The sequence below is a fragment of the Chrysemys picta genome, chromosome 2 (genome assembly GCF_011386835.1).
Source record: "Chrysemys picta bellii isolate R12L10 chromosome 2, ASM1138683v2, whole genome shotgun sequence".
Classification (NCBI taxonomy): Eukaryota; Metazoa; Chordata; order Testudines; family Emydidae; genus Chrysemys; species Chrysemys picta.
This window is the reverse complement of record NC_088792.1, coordinates 287,968,798-287,990,940: the sequence shown is the minus strand read 5'-3', so window position 1 is coordinate 287,990,940 and position 22,143 is coordinate 287,968,798. Positions and strand designations below refer to the sequence as shown.

The window sequence follows — 22,143 nt, the reverse complement described above, 5'->3', positions numbered from 1 at the left end:
CTCAGTGGCCTGATCGCTACATGCAACACGCTTCACACCAACGCGTTAAAGAAACGAAACCGATACACGTCCTCGTGGAGGCTTAGGTCATCGCTGGTCATTGCGTTTGTCACTTGGGAATTGGCCCAAGGTCCAGGTCCTGCTATATTCAATTCTAATGCCTAGAGTACAGGACCAAAGCAAGTTTTAAGCTGTTTATGGCTGATCAGGTTGTGGGACATCATAAGAACAGCTACACTGGGTCAGACCAAAGGTCCATCTAGCCCAGTATCCTGTCTTCTGACAGTGGCCAATGCCAGGTGCCCCAGAGGGAATGAACAGAACAGGCAATCATTAAGTGATCCATCCCCTCTCGCCTGTTCCCAGTTTTTAGCAAACAGAGGCTAGGGACACCATCCCTGCCCATCCTGGCTAACAGCCATTGAAGGACCTATCCTTCATGAATTTATCTAGTTCTTTTTTGAACCCTATTATAGTCTTGAACTTCACAACATCCTCTGGCAAGGAGTTTCACAGGTTGACTGTGCGTTGTGTGAAAAAATACTGCCTTTTGTTTCTTTTAAATGTGCTGCCTATTAATTTCATTGGGTAGTCCCTAGTTCGTGTGTTATGAGAAGGAGAAAATAACACTTCCTTATTTACTTCTCCACACCAGTCATGATTTTATAGACTATCATATCCCCATCTTAGTTGTCTCTTTTCCAAGCTGAAAAGTCCCAGTCTTATTAATATCTCCTCATATGGAAGCCATTCCATACCCCTAATCATTTTTATTGCCCTTTTCTGAACCTTTTCCAAGTCCAATATATCTTTTTTGAGATGGGGCAACCACATCTGCACGCAGTATTCAAGATATGGTGTACCATGGATCTATATAGAGTCAATATGATATTTTCTGTCTTATCATCTATCCCTTTCCTAACAGTTACCAACATTCTGTTCGCTTTTTTGACGCTGCTGCATATTGAGTGGATGTTTTCAGAGAACTGTCCACAGTGACTCCAAGATCTCTTTCTGGAGTGGTAACAGCTAATTTAGACCCCATCATTTTATATGTATAGTTAGGATTATGTTTTCCAATGTGCCTTACTTTGCATTTATCAACACTGAATTTCATCTGCCGTTTTGTTACCCAGTCACCCAGTTTTGAGAGATCCTTTTGTAGCTCTTCACAGTCTGCCTGGGACTTAACTATCTGCAAATTTTGCCATCTCACTATTTACCCCCTTTTCGAGTTCATTTATGAATATGTTAAATAGGACAAGGACCAGTACAGACCCCTGGGGGACACCACTATTTACCTCTCTCCATTCTGAAAACTGACCATTTATTCCTACCCTTTGATTCCTATATTTTAACCAGTTACCGATCCATGAGAGGACCTTCCCTCTTATCCCATGACAGCTTACTTTGCTTAAGAGTCTTTGGTGAGGGACCTTGTCAAAGACTTTCTGAAAATCTAAATACACTATATCCACTGGATCCCCCTTGTCCACATGCTTGTTGACCCCCTCAAAAAATTCTAGTAGATTGGTGAGGCATGATTTCCCTTTACAAAAACCATGTTGATTCTTCCCCAACATATTATGTTCATCTATGTGTCTGACAATTTTGTTCTTGACTATAGTTTCAACCAGTTTGCCTGGTACTGAAGTCAGGCTTACCGGCCTGTAATTGCTGGGGTCTCCTCTGGAGCCCTTTTTAAAAAACTGGCATCACATTAGCTGTCCTCCAGTCATTTGGTACAGAAGCTGATTTAAATGATAGGTTACAGACTACTAGTAGTCCTGCAATTTCACATTTGACTTCCTTCAGAACTCTTGGGTGAATACCATCTGGTTCTGGTGACTTATTACTGTTTAGTTTATCAATTGGTTCCAAAACCTCCTCTAATGACATCTCAATCTGGGACAGTTCCTCAGATCTGTCACCTAAAAAGACTGGTTCGGGTTTGGGAATCTCCCTCACATCCTCAACCGTGAAGACCGATGCAAAGAATTCATTTAGTTTCTCGGCAGTGGCCTTATCGTCCTTGAGTGCTCCTTTAGCATCTAGATCGTCCACTGGCCCCACTGGTTGTTTAGCTGGGTTCCTGCATCTGATGCACTTAAAAAAATTTTGCTATTACTTTTTGAGTCTTTGGCTAGCTGTTCTTCAAATTCTTCTTTGGCCTTCCTAATTATGTTTTTACCCTTCACTTGTCAGAGTTTATGCTCCTTTCTATTTTCCTCACTAGGATTTAACTTCCACTTTTTAAAGGATGCTACCATGGAGGTCCTGGACTTCAACCTCTTACCTAGCAGCCTAAATTTGGCCTCCAGGACCTCTCTCCTATCCTTCCCTATGTCACTGGTACCTACATGTACCACGACCACCAGATCTTCCCCAGCACTACACACAAATCTGTCTAGATGTCTCAAGAAATCTGCAACCTTTGCACCAGGCAGGCAAGTCACCATGCGGTTCTCCCGGTCCTCGCAAACCCAGCTATCTACATTTCTAATGATCGAATCGCCAGTTACTAATAGCTGTCTCTTCCTAATAACTGGAGTTCTCTCCCCCGGAGAGGTATCCTCAGTGCAAGAGGATACCACGACATCATCTGGAAGGAAGGTCCCAACTATGGGGTCGTTCCCCTCTGCTCCAGTTGGATGTTCTCCTTCCCTGAGGCTTTCATCCTCCTCAACAGCACAGAGGCTGTCAGACCGGGGGTGGGACCGTTCTACTGTGTGCCGGAAAGTCTCATCTCTGTATCTCTCTGTCTCCCTTAACTCCTCCAGCTCAGCCACCCTGGCCTCCAAAGCCCGTACACCGTCTCTGAGGGCCAGGAGCTCCTTGCCCCGAATGCACACATACAGCTGAATTGGAGGGAAAAAAGGCAAAATGGGATCGAGACCATGAAATGATTGATCAGATCCAATATCTAGCTCTCTGCAAGCTGGTGGCCTGGGCAAACGCTGTCAGGACCAGTCACTTTTCACAGGAACACAGGACTTGCTAGACTGGATCAGACCCGAGGTATCCAGTCTCTGCCCAGCATCAGATGCTTCAGAGGAAGGTATAAGAACCCCGCAGTAGATGTGGGATGATCAGCCCCTACGTTAGCTCTCATCCTGGTCTCTAGTAGTTAGAGATTGGCTTAAACCCTGAAGCAGGTTTGATGTCCCTTCCAATACCCCTCTTTTACATGAGCTACTCTAATTCCGGATTCTCTGGTTATCCATAGGCATTCCAGTCCCTTTTTCAGTCTTGCTAGGTTCTTGTCCACAATGACATCCTGTGGCAGCAAGTTCCACAATCTAGTTACAGGTTTTCTGTAAACATATTTCCTTTGATCAGTTTCCCACCATCCAATGTCACTGAGTTTCCCCTTCTTCCTGTGCTGTGAGCCAGGGAGAGCAGAAGCTCTCGATCTCCTTCTCTAGACCATTCTTTGGGTTATAGACTTTTATCACGTCCATTTTTCTCTTCTCTAAGGTAACAATCTTAATCTTTTCAGTCTCTTCCTAGGAGAGGTTTCCCCCAAAGGCCAGGTCCTGAAACCAGCAGGAGGGGAGAGGAGAGATTCCCACTGTTACTCCTCTTGATGCTTGGCCTTGGGAAAGTTCCCGATTGCCTCTGGCAAGCAGCAGTCCTTACTGTCCTGCACACCTGGGGGCTCTCTGTATCCATTAGCGCTTGTATTGTGTTCTCTCATTCATTGCTGCACAGCTAACATTTATCTCATGCTGTTGCTGTAATTTATCCAGCATTAAAAGGTAAAGTGGGTGGAACTTTATAACCTAACCTGTCCTGTCCGGTTCCTGACACCGGTGCAGGTATCTGATGTGGGCTGTTGCTTTTTCACGTTGGCCCAGCTGGCTGTGGGAGGTAGAAAGCCCTTACCTCTGCCCTTACACTCTGAGGCCCAGTGCCCTGTTCCGCCACAGCTGAAGCAGGTATCTGAGCCCCTGTCGAAGCATCTGCCACCTCCTCCAAACCATTCGCCTTTCTTCTGCCACTTCTGCTTCCACACCTGTAAAGGGACCAGCATGCCTAAGCCAGGGCCTTGCTTGTAAGCCAAACAAGCCCCACCAGAAACAGCCAGATCAGGGACATAGGAACCTCCTACATCTCCACACCCAGTCAGTGATCACTCCTGGGAAATGCACCACCTCTGGGGGTGGCAGTCAGTCGGTATGCAACAGTGCACAGCAACACTGCACAACTGTTAGGCCATGAAGCAAAACAAAGGAGAATTCTGAATTCATTTGAAACTGCAGATGATGGGAGGCTAGAAATGACTTTGGCTGGAAACCAGCCTTTTGGTAGCTCGCTTAGCAAATGTGCTGGAAAGGGACTCCTTGTTCTCGCCACTGGGATGAAGAAGCCTTAAAACCGTCTGCATTTTCCTCGGTTAAGTTAGACTGTAAGCTCTCTGGGGCAGGAACTGCCTCTCGCTCTGTGTTTCATGGAATCCAAGGCCAGCAGGGACCATTGCAATCATCTAGTCTGACCTCCTGTGTCACACCTGCCCCAAAATAATTCCTAGAGTGGATCTTTTAGAAAAACATCCAAGGTTGATTTTAAAATCGTCAGTGATAGAGAATCTACCACAACCCTCGATAAATTGTTCCAGGGGTTAATTACCTTCACCATTAACAATTTATGTCTTATTTCCAGTCTGAGTTGTCTAGCTTCAACTTCCAATCTTTCGCTGCTAGACTGAAGAGCCCATTATCACATATGTGTTCCCCACATAGGTATTATAGACTGCAATCAAGTCACAGCTTAACAAAGAGAAGGTTAAAGAAAGTAGACTGAGGGTATGTCTACACAGCACAGAAAACCCCACGGCCGGCCTATGCCAACCGACTTGGGCTTCCAGGCGCAGGCTGTGGGGCTGTTTCATTGCAGAGTAGATTTCTGGGCTTGGGCTGGAGTTCTAGGACTCTGCGGGGTGAGAAGAGCACCCCTACAAAGCAGCATCCCCTCTGTACAGTGCCAGTATCTCTAGCCTATAGGTACCCAGGATCTGTAGGGTTTGGAGGGCACACGCCCTACCTCCTCCAGGGCGCCCAGCCCCCAGGCAGCATTTCCTTGGTCTCCCTTCACTGCAGGGCAGGGGGTCTATTCGAACCCTATGAGTTTGAGAGATCTAAAGAGATCCAAACTCCAGGGGCTAGCCAGGCAGGGAACAGCGGATCAAACACAAGAGAGGTTTATTTTTAAGAGAGATTCAAAATACAACCAACCCTCCCTGCACATTTCTATGACCTTTCCAGTCAACTGGAACGCATTGCCTCAGGCTCCGAGGTCTGAAATAAACAAAGTCAGATTTTCTGATTTTGTTAGATTGGAAAGAAAATTCTTATAGAAAGCGTCTCCTAGCAGCATCTGCCGTCCTCACCTGTCCTTGAAGCTACTCAGATGTGATACAGGGACAATCATCATCCAAAGAGTCAACCCAGGGAAAGGCTATCAGCGCTTCCACATAAACCGTTTTGAGAAGCAACGATAACCCAGAAATTTTTATACTACTTGGTCCCTTTGCCTGTGGATCACGTTTGCAGACGTGCTGTGTAAACATACCAAGCTTTAAAAATAAACAGGCTTTTCTTTCAGCTAAAATCAGAATGTATTTCTTCCCTCTGTACCTCCCACTAGACACGCTTTTTCTCTCACGCACATAGCGGTCCACTAAGCATACCAGCAAATCTTCGCTAGAAGGCTAATATATTTCAGTAGCACCTCTCTTTGGAGAAGGCCCCTGCGGGGTACTGCAAATTGTGTTAAAATTACAAGCTATCACTCAAAGTTTGCAATACCTAGCAAGCAAGAGGGTATAAATACCCAGCTCCATCAGAAATACGGTCTGCAGCACAGAATGAAACATTCAGAACTGCTCACAGCCTGTGCTGCGGGAGAGCGGAGATGGGGAAGGAGAGGTTAGCAGCATGGAAAGACACAGGGACATGGGAAATGAGGGTTGTTGCTCTTTTATAAAGGGAGATCCTTCCCCTTAATTAGGACTCGCCAAGCAATTGGCCGTCTCACCTGCTTGCGAAGGCGATGTCCTCTCAACGCGTAACCTTTAACATGAGATTTCTTCTTCAGGTTGAGTCTGACAAAGTTGCCGTCCTTCTTTAGAGGGGCCCTGGAAAAGTAAGTCCAGACGGTAGAGTCAGGCAGCGTGTATGTTGCCCATGAAGATTCACTGGATTGTACTCTTGCTGCAATGAAAGCTGGACTGCATCAAGGAAGGCAACATGGAGCAATGGGAAGAGATGGGGATAGGTCTAGTTTCATTTTCCCAAGCAGACTGAAATGCAAGTAGTAAAGCCGCACCACTGGTGAAATCTATACCACGCTGCCCTTCCCTGGCACCTCCCATCCAAGGATTTCAAAGTGCTGCAGAAACAACAATTAATCTTCACAACCCCCCATGACAGATATCATCATCCCCATTTGACAGAGGGGAAACTGAGGCACAGAGAAGCTAATGGCCACATTTTCAAAAGTTGCTTTTCTCATTCTGGGGGCCTTGATTTTGAAGAGGCCACCTTGAGACACTTTGGCTTGGCTAGCAGAGGGGTTAAGAACCCACGACTCTCATCAGAGACAATAAGTGTTTGTGAAAAACCAGGCGCAAGGCGTCTCATGTGGGGCACACAAAATTAGTGGAGACTTCTGAAAGCATTGGCTTAAGTTGGCCCAAAGTTACACGCTCCATCTGTAGGAGAGCCAGGAACAGAACCGAGGTGCCCTGACGCCAAGTCCCATGCTTTCCAGACTAGACAATCATAAGGGTCCCTTCTGACCTTAAAGTCTGACTCACATGAGACTACCCAAGAGAAGGGCCAGATTCTGCCACTTTCACATTGAAGATGACCTTATTCTGAGAGCAACCCCACTGATTTGGGTGGGGGTGGGGAAGAATCTGTCCCCAAGCAATATTTTGAAAGCAATGTTTAGAGAACCCAATACGTGCTTAGTGACATAGGGAGGGAGATATTCTGAACCCGTCAGTACTGCTCGCTACTCTTCCCCTCAGGACTCCAGAGCTAGTTTCGAACCCCTGGAGTCACTCTGCAAAAGGAGCCGAGCCGCTCAGCGCTCACCTCGATAAATGCTCTGGAGACAGATCCTCTCTCTCCGTCGATATTTAATGTGCCCCCTGCCTCGAAACGGGACGTGCAGGTGCTTTGACAAGCAGATTGGAAAGTCGTCTAGCTTCCTTGCAGCATCTCTGCTGGGCTAGCTTCTACTGCCCACTACACTGGGCTGAGTTTTGTTTATTTTACCCTACGCTGCTTGCAATCGCCATTTAGTGGCTTGAAAAAGCACCAAGTCATCCTAAACCTCCCCTGCTCCCAATTTCCATTTGGCAACCCCCTTGCGCAGCTTCCTCTCCTGCCCTGGTTTTGATTTATTTCTCCTGTTACATCAGCGTCACCCCTGCTATCGGCAGCTGGAGGGTTTAGTCATCTGCTCGTTGCAGAGAGCCAGACTCCTCCGGCTACAGCAGATCAAACTCTGCTCCCCCATAGCAGTTCTCAGCTGGTATACGGTCTCTCAACGACCGGAGCCAACTGTCACAGTCAGAGCAGCCTCTACGCTGCTCCAATTTATGCCAGGGCCTGCTTGAGAATTGGGGCGCTGTGACTGGTTCCCCGACTGCTTCTCTCATCTGCAGGACCAAGTGCCTCTTCGCACAAGAGAGGATCTGGCCCATAGTTAAATAAATATAGGCCTTGCACGCTCCATAAGAGCTGCTGGCAGGAAGCAGGCTACATTAGGGCACGAGGATGCTCATTCGGTATTGAAGTCAACTGGGAAAGCACTTGCACCTTGGAACACCAGCTTAGGCCAGTTTCCTCACACGTTTCAGATGCTGTTCAGGTCGAAGTTGGAAGGAACCTCAGGAGGTATCTAGTCCAACCCCCTGCTCAAAGCAGGACCAATCCCCAGACAGGTTTTTGCCCCAGATCCCTAAATGGCCCCCTCAAGGATTGAACTCACAACCCTGGGTTTAGCAGGCCAATGCTCAAACCACTGAGCTATCCCTTCCTTCATTTATTTTACTGCCAGGTGGTTTCCAGGAATTGCAGATGACGCTGCAAGAGTTGCCCATCTTACACACCCGTGAGATGGCGAGCTCTAGATCCCTGGCCACTTGGGTCAACAGGGAGCATTGCATGGTGGGACCTTTAGTCTCCAAGTGCTGCCTCTCTATACTCAAGACAGGGACAACTTCTGGCTACGTCGTACAATCCTGTGGGCTGCACTTTGGCTACCCCAGCTGGATTCCCAACCCCCAAGGCTGAGCCACCAGAAGAGACCAAACCCACCTGCAGACGCTGGCTCTGCTGCTCCATTTGTGCTTCCCCTCCCCTTCGACTTCTCCAAGGAGGTTCTCAGAGAGCATTGGCACATCCCTTCCCTTCTCCTCTTTAGCCTCCACAGACTCCCCATCCTCTTCCAAGTTGTTTTCGCCTGGCTTTGGCTCACAGACAGCCCTTCTTGCTTTCTTCGTCAGAGAGATGAGGTTGTCTCTGGCTGATGCATTAGTCCGCCTGCGCTTTGGCGCCACAGCACCATCTTCTGGGCCTGTCACACCATCATCTCTGCTGGCCGTGGCAGTTCGCTGCCTCTTTTTATTGGTCGCTTTGACCTTCTTGGGTTGACTGGGCCCGTCCCTTGTTCTACAAGAGGCTCCTCCCTCCCCTCCTGAAGTGTTACCAAGCTTCTCTTGCTCTGCTCCCTGATGGGCGTCCTTTGGGAGACTCTTAGGTTTACTGACCCGTTCTTTGGCGATGCTGATTTCAGCAGCACCAAGCGTCGAGTCCATCCTGCCATTCCCTTGGGTTTCACTAGTGCCCTGCTCATCCTTCACAGCCACCCTGCAGTCATCTCCACCACCTTTCATTAGATCATCCCCGTCCAGCGCAGCTCCTTGCCGGTTTCTCCTAGAAGGATTCCGGTGTTCCTGCAGCTTCCAGCTCCCCAGGAGGCAGTTTCCTAGAGGTGGAACATGCTCACTTTCCGGGGACTGAGCCCTAGCTCCAGTGGTTTGGTCCAGGGAACGGTCATGCAGAGGTTGGGCAACAGTCCCCTGCAGGGCACGGCCTGCTTTTGTCTGTTCTTTGTTCCTGCCATTTGAGGTAGAAGCACTTTCCTCTCTTGGTCTCTCCCCTGCTTGCTCCCTGATGCCCTGACACCTGTCCAGCCAGCCAGGATCCAGGGAGCCCAGTCTCTGGGCCACTGTCTGCTTCAATTGCTGGAATTTATTCACCTCAGGGCTCGGCTTCAGCCCTGCCGACAGGATGGTGGGGGCCAGCCTCGATATCGATGGCGGGAGGAGGAGGTCTCCTGGCTCATTCGGATCAGAGTTAGTAATGCAGTCTTTGTTGCTTTTCAGCGATGGCATCTGGGGGGACTTTGGAGATGCACCCTGGTTGCTGTTGTCTGAGCTCTTCTCCAACAGGGGCACAGCTGCCTTCCCTCGGGGAGTCAAGGTTATAGGACGCTTCCTCAAAGTTATAGGACGCTCCTGCAATCAGAAATAAATGGTGGTAAGTTTTCGGCATTCCCAGTCTAGGCCCTACACTGCTTCTCTCCGTGTCGCCCCTATGCACAGACACCCTTGGAATCCAGCCCTTCCCCAGGCCCTTTCCCGCCCCAAATCCAAGTTGCTCCTACAGAATCACTTCTTCCGGGATGTCCACAACAAGGGACACAATCCAACAGCTAAAAAACAGCTCCAAAGTATTCCTTCCTCTGGGCTTCCTGGTGCCTCCATCAGCTCTGCCAACTCTTCAGGGCAAAGACTGGCTTCACTGCACAGCCTCAAGTGTAGCGTCAGCACACACAGAACTTATAGCAAGCCCCAAAGAAAAGGTTAGCTCTTTAAAAACCCCCAATGAATAACCAGTCACGCTAGCATCACAGCTACTCCGGGTAGCAGTTCTTTGGGGCACCAATGGCTTCCAAACGGGTTCCATTTGCTTTCCCACATCAACTCTCGACACCCATCTTCTCCTCACACTAAAGGGAAGATGCGAGAACAAAGACACTTTCAACGGACGCCTCCCTCTGATAAGAATGAGTGACACTTTTAGAGCGCCCCAAAGGATGCGAAGGGCCACGTTCAACCGGCCTTACTCATGATGCAGCGTGAGTGCAAGACCCAGCAGAATTTGGCCCAGATTAACAAGCTATGCGCAGAGGGATCGTTTCAACCATCAGTGAAATGCAGCCACCTCTGGAGTGGAACGTGGCAGCTGTTTTAACAAACTGCTCAAAAACTTTGGGACAGGAAGTGAAGAATATGGCATCCAACAGAACCTGCTGGTGAGGTTTCGTGCTGTAGAATGTAGATACCCATATGAAATCTGATCATGACACTGGAAGTAACACCTCTACTCCGGGGGAACATGCCAGGGGATCTTTAGTTACTACAAGGAGTCAGGAGCTCTGGTTTAGACAGCTTTCCCAGGATTCAATATTACAACAGGATAGTAAATATCCAAACCCAATTTCCATTGCTTCTGAAAATACCCTCTTTGCCTTGGGCAGGAATAGCAGCCTCTTAAAGGAGAATTCCTGTGATTTCAGTCACATGTGCTGAACACGTCTAAGATCTCACCAGATATCAGACCCGTTTTCATTATGCAGCAGCTCCTGAGCGAAAGGGTTTAACCAGCCCATAAGAACTACCTGTGTGAACAGCACCAGGCAAGGGCAAATCAAAGATTCATTAGATATTCGGTGGGGACTAAAACAAACAAAATGTATCATCCCCCTTTCTCCAGCCTTGTTATTTGATAACAGCAGAGTGTGACAGACCCAGACCAGTGGGGTACAGGAGTCTGGTAGAGGGCAAATATCCTGGTCACTGGATGAGTAGTTTTCTGTTCCCTGAGTGACCAGAGCAGGGGCTGCACTACAGTAATCAGGAACCTGCTAGAACCAGTTAAGGCAGGCAGGCTAATTAGGAGCCAATTAAGAAGAAGCTGCAAGAGTCAATTAAGGCAGGCTAATCAGGGCACCTGGGTTTTAAAAGGAGCTCACTTCAGTTTGTGGTGGGAGTGTGAGGAGCTGGGAGCAAGAGGCGCAAGGAGCTGAGAGTGAGAGGGTGTGCTGTTGGAGGACTGAGGAGCACAAGCGTTATCAGACACCAGGAGGAAGGTGCTGTGGTGAGAATAAGGAAGGTGTTTGGAGGAGGCCATGGGGAAGTAGCCCAGGGAGTTGTAGCTGTCATGCAGCTGTTACAGGAGGCACTACAGACAGCTGCAGTCCACAGGGCCCTGGGCTGGAACCCGGAGTAGAGGGTGGGCCGGCCTGGGTTCCCCCAAACCTCCCAATTGACCTGGACTGTGGGTTCTCCCAGAGGGGAAGGTCTCTGGGCTGTTCCCCAACCCACATGGTGAATCTCTGAGGCAAGAAAATCCGCCAATAAGCGCAGGACCCACCAAGATAGAGGAGGAACTTTGTCACAAGAGTCAGATGAAAGAGGAGCCTCACACAGCGCCTGGGGTGCAGTCTAACCCCTCAGCTGGTTTGCAGATCACCTCCGTGATCTCATGAAAATGGATCACATGACTCCAGCGGGGCAGCCTCACCTTCCTCAGCATCGATTGAACTGAGCCCTTCTCACTCAGAGGGTTTTGCAGAGTTCACAGGTTTGATTTGCTAACAAGGGTCGCTGAAAATTTGTTGGGCACTCGCCCCTGGGGCCCTGTCTGGAAATGCAGCGGGGCATTTTCCTCCTCTTCTGAGAAAGGGCCATGAGCCGCTTTGAGAGGTGCCTCCTGGGCGCTCTCTCCACTGCCTGCCATGCAAGCGTCATTTCAAACTGCGCCTGCACACATGAAAGGGAGGGAATTACGCAGGCTGAGCCTCTGTACTAAACAGAGGGGCAGCTGCAGGCTACAGCTCCCAGCATGCAGTGTGCCCCCTTGATCTAAGCTTGGCCTCCTGTGGAGCATCCCATCCCAAGAGCTGTAGTCCACCCAGTCTGCACTTCTGCATTAAAGAGGAGAGCAACATTACTGAATTCAGTGGATCACACGTTGGCCACCTCTGCTCTTTGGGACTAGACAGGAGATTCTGCCTAGTGAATCCATTCAGAGTGCTAGAGCGACGTCTCCTCTCCTAAGCCTAGCACACAAATGCTACTCCTTCGGAAGCCCAGGGGTTTGTTCATCAGAACTACCCTGAAGTTACCCAAACATCAAAGGCCCTTTCACGGAGTTGCCAGACCTTTATGGCCGCTCCCAGGTTGGCTTTCAGCTTCATTCCAAAAAACTGCGCAGACGCCTTTAGGGTGTCACGGTCCTGGTGGCTCAGCTTGGGGGCTTTCTGCCTTCGATTCAGATGTGCGCCCCAGCAACCCGAATCAGGTGCCTCGAATAAAGAGACAACAGTTAAACCAAGCTAGAGCACTTCTCTAGGAGCCAATTAGAGAGCACAAGCACATGATCTTTGAGATGGGGGAGGTGGGGGATGAAGAGCCAGAGAGTACCTACACATTTATAAGTAACACTGTACTATCCGTTAGCCCTCCCGAGAGGGCAAAGGGAGCTGGATGGAAAACATCGGGCCTTCAGGTGTGTATCAGCCCATCATCCTCTAGTGCAGTGGTTTTCAACCAGGGGTCCGAGGCCCTCCAGGGTGCCGTGAGCAGGTTTCATGGGCGCCGCCAAGTAGGGCCAGCATGAGACTCGCTGGGCCCCAGGGTAGAAAGCTGAAGCCCCACTGCATGGAATTGAAGCCTGCGCCCTGACCCCTGCCCCTCGGGGCTGAAACTGAAGCCTGGGCAATATAGATTTGTGTGGGCCCCGTGGCCTCAGGCCCCAGGCAATTGACCTGCTTGCTACCCCCTAACGCCAGCCTTGGCTTTTAGATGCTGAAAACCAGTTGTGGTGGCACAGGTGGGCCGTGGAGTTTTTATAGCTTGTTGAGGGGGCCTCAGAGAGAAAAAGGTTGAGAACCCCTGCTCTAGTGCAGCAGTCCCCAAACTTGTGAGGGGCCCCCCCTTAACCCTGTCTGCACCCCAGGGCTGGGACCATGGCTGGGGGGGGACACATGCAGACAGAGGTAAGGGGTCCAAGGCTAGGCCGGGTCTGGGGGCAGGAGCAGAGCCACAGCCGAGCTGCGGTGGGGGCTAGCAGCCAGGCCCTTGGCCAAGTGTGGCTCCACTCCCGGCCTTTCCCCCAGCCTCTGCCCCAGGCCGGGAATGGAGCTGTGGGCAGTGGCCAAGGCTGGGGATGGGCCAAGGCACGCGAGGGGACGGGAGCCAGGGATGCAGCTGGGGGCCGGACTGGAGCAGAGCTGGGGCTGGGGAGGGGCTGGATGGCACTCTACAAGTGCCTCTCCACAGCAATTCAGTCATACCACCTCTCCGAGCAGTATAAAGTCACGGTTGATGTAATTAGGTTGATACAGTATCAGTATAGACACTGTGTTGCTTACGTTGACTGTTAATGGCCTCCAGGAGCAGTCTCACAATGCACCATGCTGACAGTACAATCAGTACAAGCGCTCCTGGTGAGGACGCACACTGCCAGCACAAGGAGCCAAGTGTGCAGACACAAGCGATTTAATAACTGTGGTGGCTGTATGCCAATGTAACTTGGGTTGATTGTTGCAATCCCTCCAACCCAGAGCTAGCAGTGTCCGTGCAAGTTCTGCATACACAAGAGCTGCACAATCAGGTCTTGTCACAACTTCCAGAAAGAGATGCCACTGCAAAGACGCTGCTGAGCTCAGCAAAGCACAAGTGTCTCTTGGTTACCTGTTCCACTGCTGGGGTTCCTTCAGCAGTTTGCTGGCAGACTGAGCTGGATTCAGGGGGGCCTTGATGCTCTCTTGCTTGCTTTAGCGCTTTATACTCTCTGTATAGTTCTGTGCATTCAAATAAGGATGATAAGAGTAGATGTCATAAGGCAGCTGGGACATGCTCCATGGTCTTATTTCTGTTGGAAAACCCAAGCAGTAACGTACTAGTACAGGAAAGCAGACACCCATTCCCCGAAGAACAAGGATGCTGTAGATTTCAGTTTGGAGGGATTAGATTTGTACATAAATAATTATGTCTAAAGACCCTTTCCTGACTTTTGAAAGCTAACTTTTTACACTAGCTGGAATTGATAAAAACCAAAATCATCCTCATTGTTATTTATACAACATTTAATGATTGCCATCGGGATTCACAACAGATCGAGAAATCAAAGCACAATATTAGATTACCGTATTTCATGTCTTAGGCCCGACCTTAAAAACCATGCATCTCCTTAAACTGAGGAAACTACAATCCATCAGTGATCTTCCAGAAAACACCATCCTGGCCATTATGGACGTAGAAGCCCTCTACACCAATATTCCACACAAAGATGGACTACAAGCTATCAGGAACAGTATCCCCGATAATGTCACAGCTAACATGGTGGCTGAACTTTGTGATTTTGTCCTCACCCACAACTATTTCACATTTGGGGACAATATATACCTTCAAGTCAGCGGCACTGCTCTGGGTACCTGCATGGCCCCACAATATGCCAACATTTTTATGGCTGACTTAGAACAACGCTTCCTTAGCTCTCGTCCCCTAACGCCCCTACTCTACTTGCGCTACATTGATGACATCTTCATCATCTGGACCCATGGAAAAGAAGCCCTTGAGGAATTTCACCATGATTTCAATAATTTCCATCCCACCATCAACCTCAGCCTAGATCAATCCACACAAGCGGTCCATTTCCTGGACACTACTGTGCTAATAAGCGATGGTCACATAAATACCACCCTATACTGGAAACCTACTGACCGCTACACTTACCTACATGCCTCCAGCTTCCATCCAGGACACACCACACGCTCCATTGTCTACAGCCAAGCTCTAAGATATAACCGCATTTGCTCCAACCCCTCGGATAGAGACAAGCACCTACAAGATCTCTATCAAGCATTCTTAAAACTACAATACCCACCTGCTGAAGTGAAAAAACAGATTGACAGAGCCAGACGAGTACCCAGAAGTCACCTCCTACAAGACAGGCCCAACAAAGAAAATAACAGAACACCACTAGCTGTCACCTTCAGCCCCCAACTAAAACCTCTCCAGTGCATCATCAGAGACCTACAACCTATCCTGAAAGATGATCCTTTACTCTCACAGATCTTGGGAGACAGACCTGTCCTCGCTTACAGACAACCCCCCAACCTAAAGCAAATACTCACCAGCAACCACACATCACTGAACAAAACCACTGACCCAGGAACCTATCCTTGTAACAAAGCCCGATGCCAACTCTGTCCACATATCTATTCAAGTGACATCATCATAGGACCTAATCACATCAGCCATACCATCAGGGGCTCGTTCACCTGCACATCTACCAATGTGATATATGCCATCATGTGCCAGCAATGCCCCTCTGCCATGTACATTGGCCAAACCGGACAGTCTCTAGGCAAAAGAATTAATGGACACAAATCTGACATCAGGAATCATAATACTCAAAAACCAGTGGGAGAACACTTTAACCTGTGTGGTCACTCAATGACAGACCTGCGGGTGGCTATATTACAACAGAAAAACTTCAAAAACAGACTCCAACGAGAGACTGCTGAGCTGGAATTGATATGCAAACTAGATACAATCAACTCAGGATTGAATAAGGACTGGGAATGGCTGAGCCATTACAAACATTGAATCTATCTCCCCTTGTAAGTATTCTCACACTTCTTATCAAACTGTCTGTACTGGGATCAGAGTAGCAGCCGTGTTAGTCTGTATCCGCAAAAAGAACAGGAATACTTGTGGCATGCATCCGAAGAAGTGGGCTGTAGTCCACGAAAGCTTATGCTCTAATAAATTTGCTAGTCTCTAAGGTGCCACAAGTACTCCTGTTCTGTCTGTACTGGGCTATCTTGATTATCACTTCAAAAGTTTTTTTTCTCTTACTTAATTGGCCTCTCAGAGTTGGTAAGACTCCCACCTGTTTATGCTCTCTGTATGTGTGTATATATATCTCCTCAATATTTATTCCACTCTATATGCATCCGACTACAGCCCACGAAAGCTTATGCTCTAATAAATGTGTTAGTCTCTAAGGGGCCACAAGTACTCCTGTTCTTTTTGCGGATACAGACTAACACGGCTGCTACTCTGAAACCTCTCCTTAAACTTGCGCACATGATTTTTCCGGTCGAGTTAAATGGACAACTCCCATGTGTAAAGTTAATCATGTGTACAAGTATTGGCAGGATTGGGCCCTAAGATTTAGTTTCTATGCATGAGGTAGTATGTGCTGAAATTGAGCAACCCCTCACACATGTCCCATCGAAGCATACATCATCCACGTGCCCAGCTGAGGTGCCTTATGGGCCTGGGCCCCTAACTACAACTGATTTCAATGGGAATAATTCGGGAATTTCTCCTGCTCCCTATTGATTCTGAGTGGAGAGAGAAATCCAATATTACTGACATATGCCAATTAAAATCTAATATTTCCAGGCCTAACGTCTTATTAAAGACTTTGAAATACAGTATTTCAAGTCTAAGATTGAACATTGTTCTCTTCTCTTTAAATAAACTTTTACTTTAAATGCCCATTTTCTATATTCTATCAACATACATAACAATTTTACTTTCGTCTAGCACCCTCCAAGGATCTCAGAGTGCTTTATATGAATTAGTATAGGTCCCAGTGAAGCAGGGCAGCAGTATCTCAAGTTCACAGAAGGGGAAACTGAGGCAGGAAGGTTAAGTGACTTACTCAAGGTCACAGGGAAAGTCTGTGGCAGAGCTGTATGGGGGTGGGGAGCCATCCTACTTACCGATCACCCCAAGGGAAAGGAGAGCCTTTCCCGGGACAGGTATAGCAAAAGTCTTATCTCCTTTGCAGTCAATGGTGATTTTCCCCATGGGCTGATCCTTCATTAGTAACACAGGCACACCCTCCCCCTCACCCCATGAAGCAACTGTGCAGTTTGGGGAGTTTACAGCTCGTACTTACTCTTTGTCTCCTCCGGAGCCTCTTCCATATCAGTCTGTAAAACAAATACTAAACTATTAGGCATTAATCCCAGGTGCAGATGTGTTTGGAGAGAGGCTCTATCCCTCCCACTTGCTCCTTGTGTTCTTCTCCCACTTGGAACCACCTTCTCTCCGCCCAGTGCACCAAGTGCCCTAGGCCCTGCTTCAAGGACTCCTGAGAACCCTTCTGTTCCACATTGTTTTCCAGCTAGAATGACTCTCAGCCCCTCCATGTTTATCCCGCATGGTTCTTACTTAAACCTTTGTGCTGCAAGCTTTTGGGGACAGAGATTCACTCCATCTTTCATCTAGTGCATGTGACCTTCTGCAAGGCACTGTCTACATGTCAGTGAGCGAGTGAAACCATCCCACCTAGCTCCTAATTCAGAGGAAAAGGTGCAGTAAGAGGCCAGGTCTCCAGATGATGATGATAGAATTCACATTCATAACTCTTACCACATAGCACTTTTCAGGCACAAAGCCTGTTCCACACATTTCAGTAACCTCTCTACTCCCTGAGAAATAGCGAAGTATTATCTTCATGTTACAGATGGGGAAACTGAGGCACGGAAAGACTCAGGGACTTGCCCTACCCAACAAAGGGAGCCAGTGGCAGAACCACGATTAGTTCTTAGCAGTTCCCAATTCCCAGACCACTAGATGATACTGCCTCAACCTCCTTGAAAGGACATGCATTAGGGCACAGTTAGAGGGAATTAGGGCTTCCATTTCTCAGGCTTTATTGCTTTAAAATTTAGGGCGATTTTTTTTTTTTTTGGCAGATACATGGAAAAGGAAAAGGCCAATTTTCTGTGCAGCCCAACATTTAATTATTTTCTTTTAAAACATTTGTGGTGCCCTGAACACTGATGTCGCCCTATTGGTCAGAGTGTAAGAATGGGCTGTTATAAACAAATAGATGGTGACTTAAGGCCCTGCACGTACTTCACTTTAAGCACAGGCGTGGTCTGTTGTCAGATGTTCGGCTGGGTGTGTGGTTCTCTCTGTGTGCCATCCCAGCTCTGCACAGGCAGCCGGCACAGCACAGCAGATGTCGACTGAACCACCCAATGACCACAAGATCCATTAAAGTACAAAAACAACGAGGAGTCCGGTGGCACCTTAAAGACTAACAAATGTATTTGGGCATAAGCTTTCGTGGGGTAAAAACCCACTTCATCAGATGCATGGAGTGAAAATTACAGACACAACCATATATATTGGTACTTGTAAGGTAACTCCCTTCTCTTCACGTATCTGAAGAAGGGGGTTTTTACCCACGAAAGCTTATGCCCAAATAAATTTGTTTGTCTTTAAGATGCCACCGGACTCCTCGTTGTTTTTGTGGATACAGACTAACATGGCTACCCCTCTGATATTAAAGTACAAAGGCACCCGGCCAGGTTTATTGTCGACAAAGCATGATATTAGTATCCCACAGACTCTACCGGACCACTAATACATGTATGCCCTTAGCAATGCATGCAGCTCAGTGAATGGTGGGACTTTCCATTACCCCCTAGGCCAGACAAAGACATCCCTCTGAGGTACCATTTTATACACCAATACAAACAAGATCCCTATTGCCCCCTGACGTGGTTAGTTACCAACCTCTGAAGTGGCTAACCACCACCCATTACCTTGTACCTGATGGTTTGATCAAAACATCTCTATCCATCACAAGGTCATCATCTTTAGCAGGGGTCAATGTGTTCTCATTACCTTTGGGGTGTTTGTACCATACTTTGTATTGGAGTGTTCTGGTACCACCCTCCTGGAATGTGTTTGCGTGAGTGTCCTGTGCCTAGCCTTCCTTAGGAATGTGTGTTTTTGCAATACCAGCCATGTTATTGCCAGGTTCTGTGAGCTTGCAAGCAGGCAGAGCCTGACTTCTACTAACTTTGGCTCTTTGCTTCATATCAGCAAAGCTTGACCACTACTTTAGTTCAGGCCTTAGGCCTCACACCAGGCTTCTGATACAAGGCCTCATGTCGCAGGCTCTCTTTCTACTACATTCCCCCACTTTTGCTCTTTTTATGGGGAGGACATTTACCCATCATTCTGGAAAAGCATAATGAATGGACTGAAGATGACCCAGTGGGCTAAAAACTGTTATATGGCCACCTTACTTTACCATTCATACATTCATGCCCCATCTGTCCCTTGGTCTGCACATTCCTCCATGACTGATGGACAGATTTTATTTTCAAATTGTTTTTATCTCCTTTTGGTGGGCCTGGGAATGGTAGGCCCGGGACCTGGATTGAGTAATGTAGTTTTATGACTGAGCCTTGGGGGCACTCCCAGATAATATGTATGGATAATATGGATATGGAAGCCTGACTCCAACTGGGGCCTCCAGACAGTACCATAATCCAAGTAAATTTTAACCTTTGAATCTCTCCAATCCCCCTGGGAGGCTGTGCTCCAGAATGGCAGACTCTTCATTTTATGCCTCCTTCATATCACCTTGAACAATTCCTGGCCTTCCCTGGCATTTGAACTTGCAGACAGTTGGCACCCCAGGGTGTTGCTCAGCCAAACTCTAAAGATTTAGCTCTTTTAATCTTTCCTCAAATCAGTGCAGACAGCAACAGAACCACATAATCCCCAGCACAGATGAACATGGGTAGGTTTAAATCTGCCCTTCTCTTTCCTTTTTTGGGGGGGAGAGGGGAAGAGGGGGGGCAAGGCTAGTCTTAAACCTCTGCTTCCTTGGGTCATATCCCCTCCCATCCCTGCACGGGTACCTTGCTCGGTTTCCTCTGGTGCTCCTGAAGAAATGTTGTCTCCCATTTTTTCAGCAGGACTTTGACCTCGTTGTATCTGTCCATGGCACCGAAGGCCTGACCCTACTCTGAAGAACTGCACCAGCTGTAAAATATTGCACAGATCTCTCCAGAACCAGCCATTTGCAGTTTTATTAACAACAGGCAGATATCCCCACTGCTTTCTGGTGAAAACTATGCAGTTGTCATACAAGCACCAATCTATAGGCACATCCAGGGGAAGTCAGTGTGATGTAGCGCCAAGGCTCTGACCACTGTAGTCATTGCAGATGGTGTCTGGCAGGAACCTGCACTTTAACCGCTACGTAGTGGGGACTTTCCACCAAGGCTGCTAATCCACTAGCTATCTCAAGTGGTTCACGCTGTCTATGCTCCACAGACGAGGCAACTGGATACGTTCCCACTATGGTTTGAAATCAGTGCAGTCCACCGCTTCGCTTCCTGTCCCAAACTGAGCTCCCATGTTCCACTCAAGAAGGGAGTGCAATATTGGCACAGTTCAAAGCAACTGCACCAGTATCTCCCCTTAGTGGCTCAGCAAGGGCACCCACTCTCAGGCTTCTACCTCCACAGCTGATGCCTCTCTTTGTCTCTTTGCTGCCTGAGCAGGGTATTCTCAGGGTGAACAGTTCCCTGCCTTTGCTGTGTATTTCCCAATAAAGCAGTGGTTCTCAAAGTTATGTACTGGTGACCCCTTTCACATAGCAAGCCTCTGAGTACGACCCCCCGCTTATAAATTAAAAACAAACACCATTATAAACACTGGAGGTGAAGCAGGATTGGGGTGGAGGCTGACAGCTCGCGACCCCTCCCCCCATGTAATAACCTTGCGACCCTGAGGAGTTCCAACCCCCAGTTTGAGAACCCCTGCAATAAAGACTGTCTGGCTAAACAGACCTGCTTGCTTTCTCTTCGGAGACCGATAACAGAGGGGGTGGCTACAGCTGTAAGTTCCCACACTGAGCTTTCTAAGAAAGCCTACTTTATTCTTACCATAAAAAGCATTACAGAGAAAATATATTAAAACAATAAAAGAACCTACACACGTACTGATCAGCTTACCAGAGTTCACCGCAATTCTAATGCGGGTTCTGGCAGGATAAGCACTTCACCCCTCCTCCCTAGGGAGTCTTTTGTTTACAAAAAGCAACAGAGGGTCCTGTGGCACCTTTGAGACTAACAGAAGTATTGGGAGCATAAGCTTTCGTGGGTAAGAACCTCACTTCTTCAGATGCAAGTAATGGAAATTTCCAGAGGCAGGTATAAATCAGTGTGGAGATAACGAGGTTAGTTCAATCAGGGAGGGTGAGGTGCTCTGCTAGCAGTTGAGGTCTGAACACCAAGGGAGGAGAAACTGCTTCTGTAGTTGGATAGCCATTCACAGTCTTTGTTTAATCCTGATCAGATGGTGTCACATTTGCAAATGAACTGGAGCTCAGCAGTTTCTCTTTGGAGTCTGGTCCTGAATTTTATTTTTTTGCTGTAAGATGGCTACCTTTACATCTGCTATTGTGTGGCCAGGAAGGTTGAAGTGTTCTCCTACAGGTTTTTTCATATTGCCATTCCTGATATCTGACTTATCATAGCTTCAACTCAGAACGAGCATCCTCATAACAAGTCCCGTCCACCCTCTTGTACAGATCCAGAGGTCTCTGATCTGGAGTTTCCAGAAGCAAGTCACTAGTGTACAGTGGGTCTCTCTTGGCTTAAGAGAGGGAGAATTTGCACACACACACACACACCCCCCCAAGGTATTCCCTACGGAAATCCACTTTACAGGTATTGTTCCACAAAGCCCCTGAGCTTCCTCATACCTTACAGAGGGGAAACTGAGGCACAGAGGGAGAGACTTCACCAGGGTGAGTCGGTGGCAGAGCTGGCGAGAGAACCGGAACCATGCCCCTTCTGAGAGGAACCCAGGCGTCCGGGCTCGGCCCCCGCCTCAGAGGAACCCAGGTGTCCGGGACCATCCCCGGCCTGAGAGGAACCCAGGCGTCCGGGCTCGGACCCCGCCTGAGGCGCCCACCCCAAAGCCCAGAGGAACCTAGGCACATGCCGTCCCCCGCGATAGAAGGAACCCAGGCGTCCGGGCTCGGTGTCACAGCCCAGCGGGCAATGAAGCTAAAAGGCCCCGAAGCCCCGGACTCACCCGCAGCGGTCCGGCCGGCTCCCGCACAAACCTCCCGCCTGCCCGGAGCGCCCACCAATAGGAGCGGCCGCAGCGGGGCGACGGCGCCAGCTGCCCAATCACAGCCCCAATCTCCAAGGAAACGCAAGGACCCGCCTCTCCATTCCGGAAAACGTCGTTACCGGGCACGCCTCTGCGTCACC

General features: G+C 48.6%; 1 protein-coding gene across 4 annotated transcripts in view; it reads right to left on the bottom strand.

The window, feature by feature from the left end:
- The window catches only part of RECQL4 (RecQ like helicase 4), a 42,211-nt gene extending 20,112 nt beyond the window's left edge, over window positions 1-22,099 (bottom strand). For 2 of the 4 annotated variants that reach the window (XM_024102667.3, XM_065586393.1), the window contains exons 1-8: window positions 21,962-22,099; window positions 19,774-19,897; window positions 17,004-17,037; window positions 13,778-13,887; window positions 12,244-12,387; window positions 8,331-9,532; window positions 6,037-6,136; window positions 3,886-4,015 (exon numbers count right to left, since the gene is read on the bottom strand). In XM_024102667.3, coding sequence (XP_023958435.2) covers window positions 3,886-4,015; window positions 6,037-6,136; window positions 8,331-9,532; window positions 12,244-12,387; window positions 13,778-13,887; window positions 17,004-17,037; window positions 19,774-19,857 — 1,804 coding nt within the window. In that variant the 5' untranslated portion in view covers window positions 19,858-19,897; window positions 21,962-22,099. Of the gene's footprint in view, window positions 1-3,885; window positions 4,016-6,036; window positions 6,137-8,330; window positions 9,533-12,243; window positions 12,388-13,777; window positions 13,888-17,003; window positions 17,038-19,773; window positions 19,898-20,874; window positions 21,002-21,626; window positions 21,736-21,961 lie in introns of those variants that run through there. The other 2 variants (XM_065586395.1, XM_065586394.1) reach the window with 2 other exon arrangements.
- Between the last annotated feature and the right edge of the window lie 44 nt (window positions 22,100-22,143).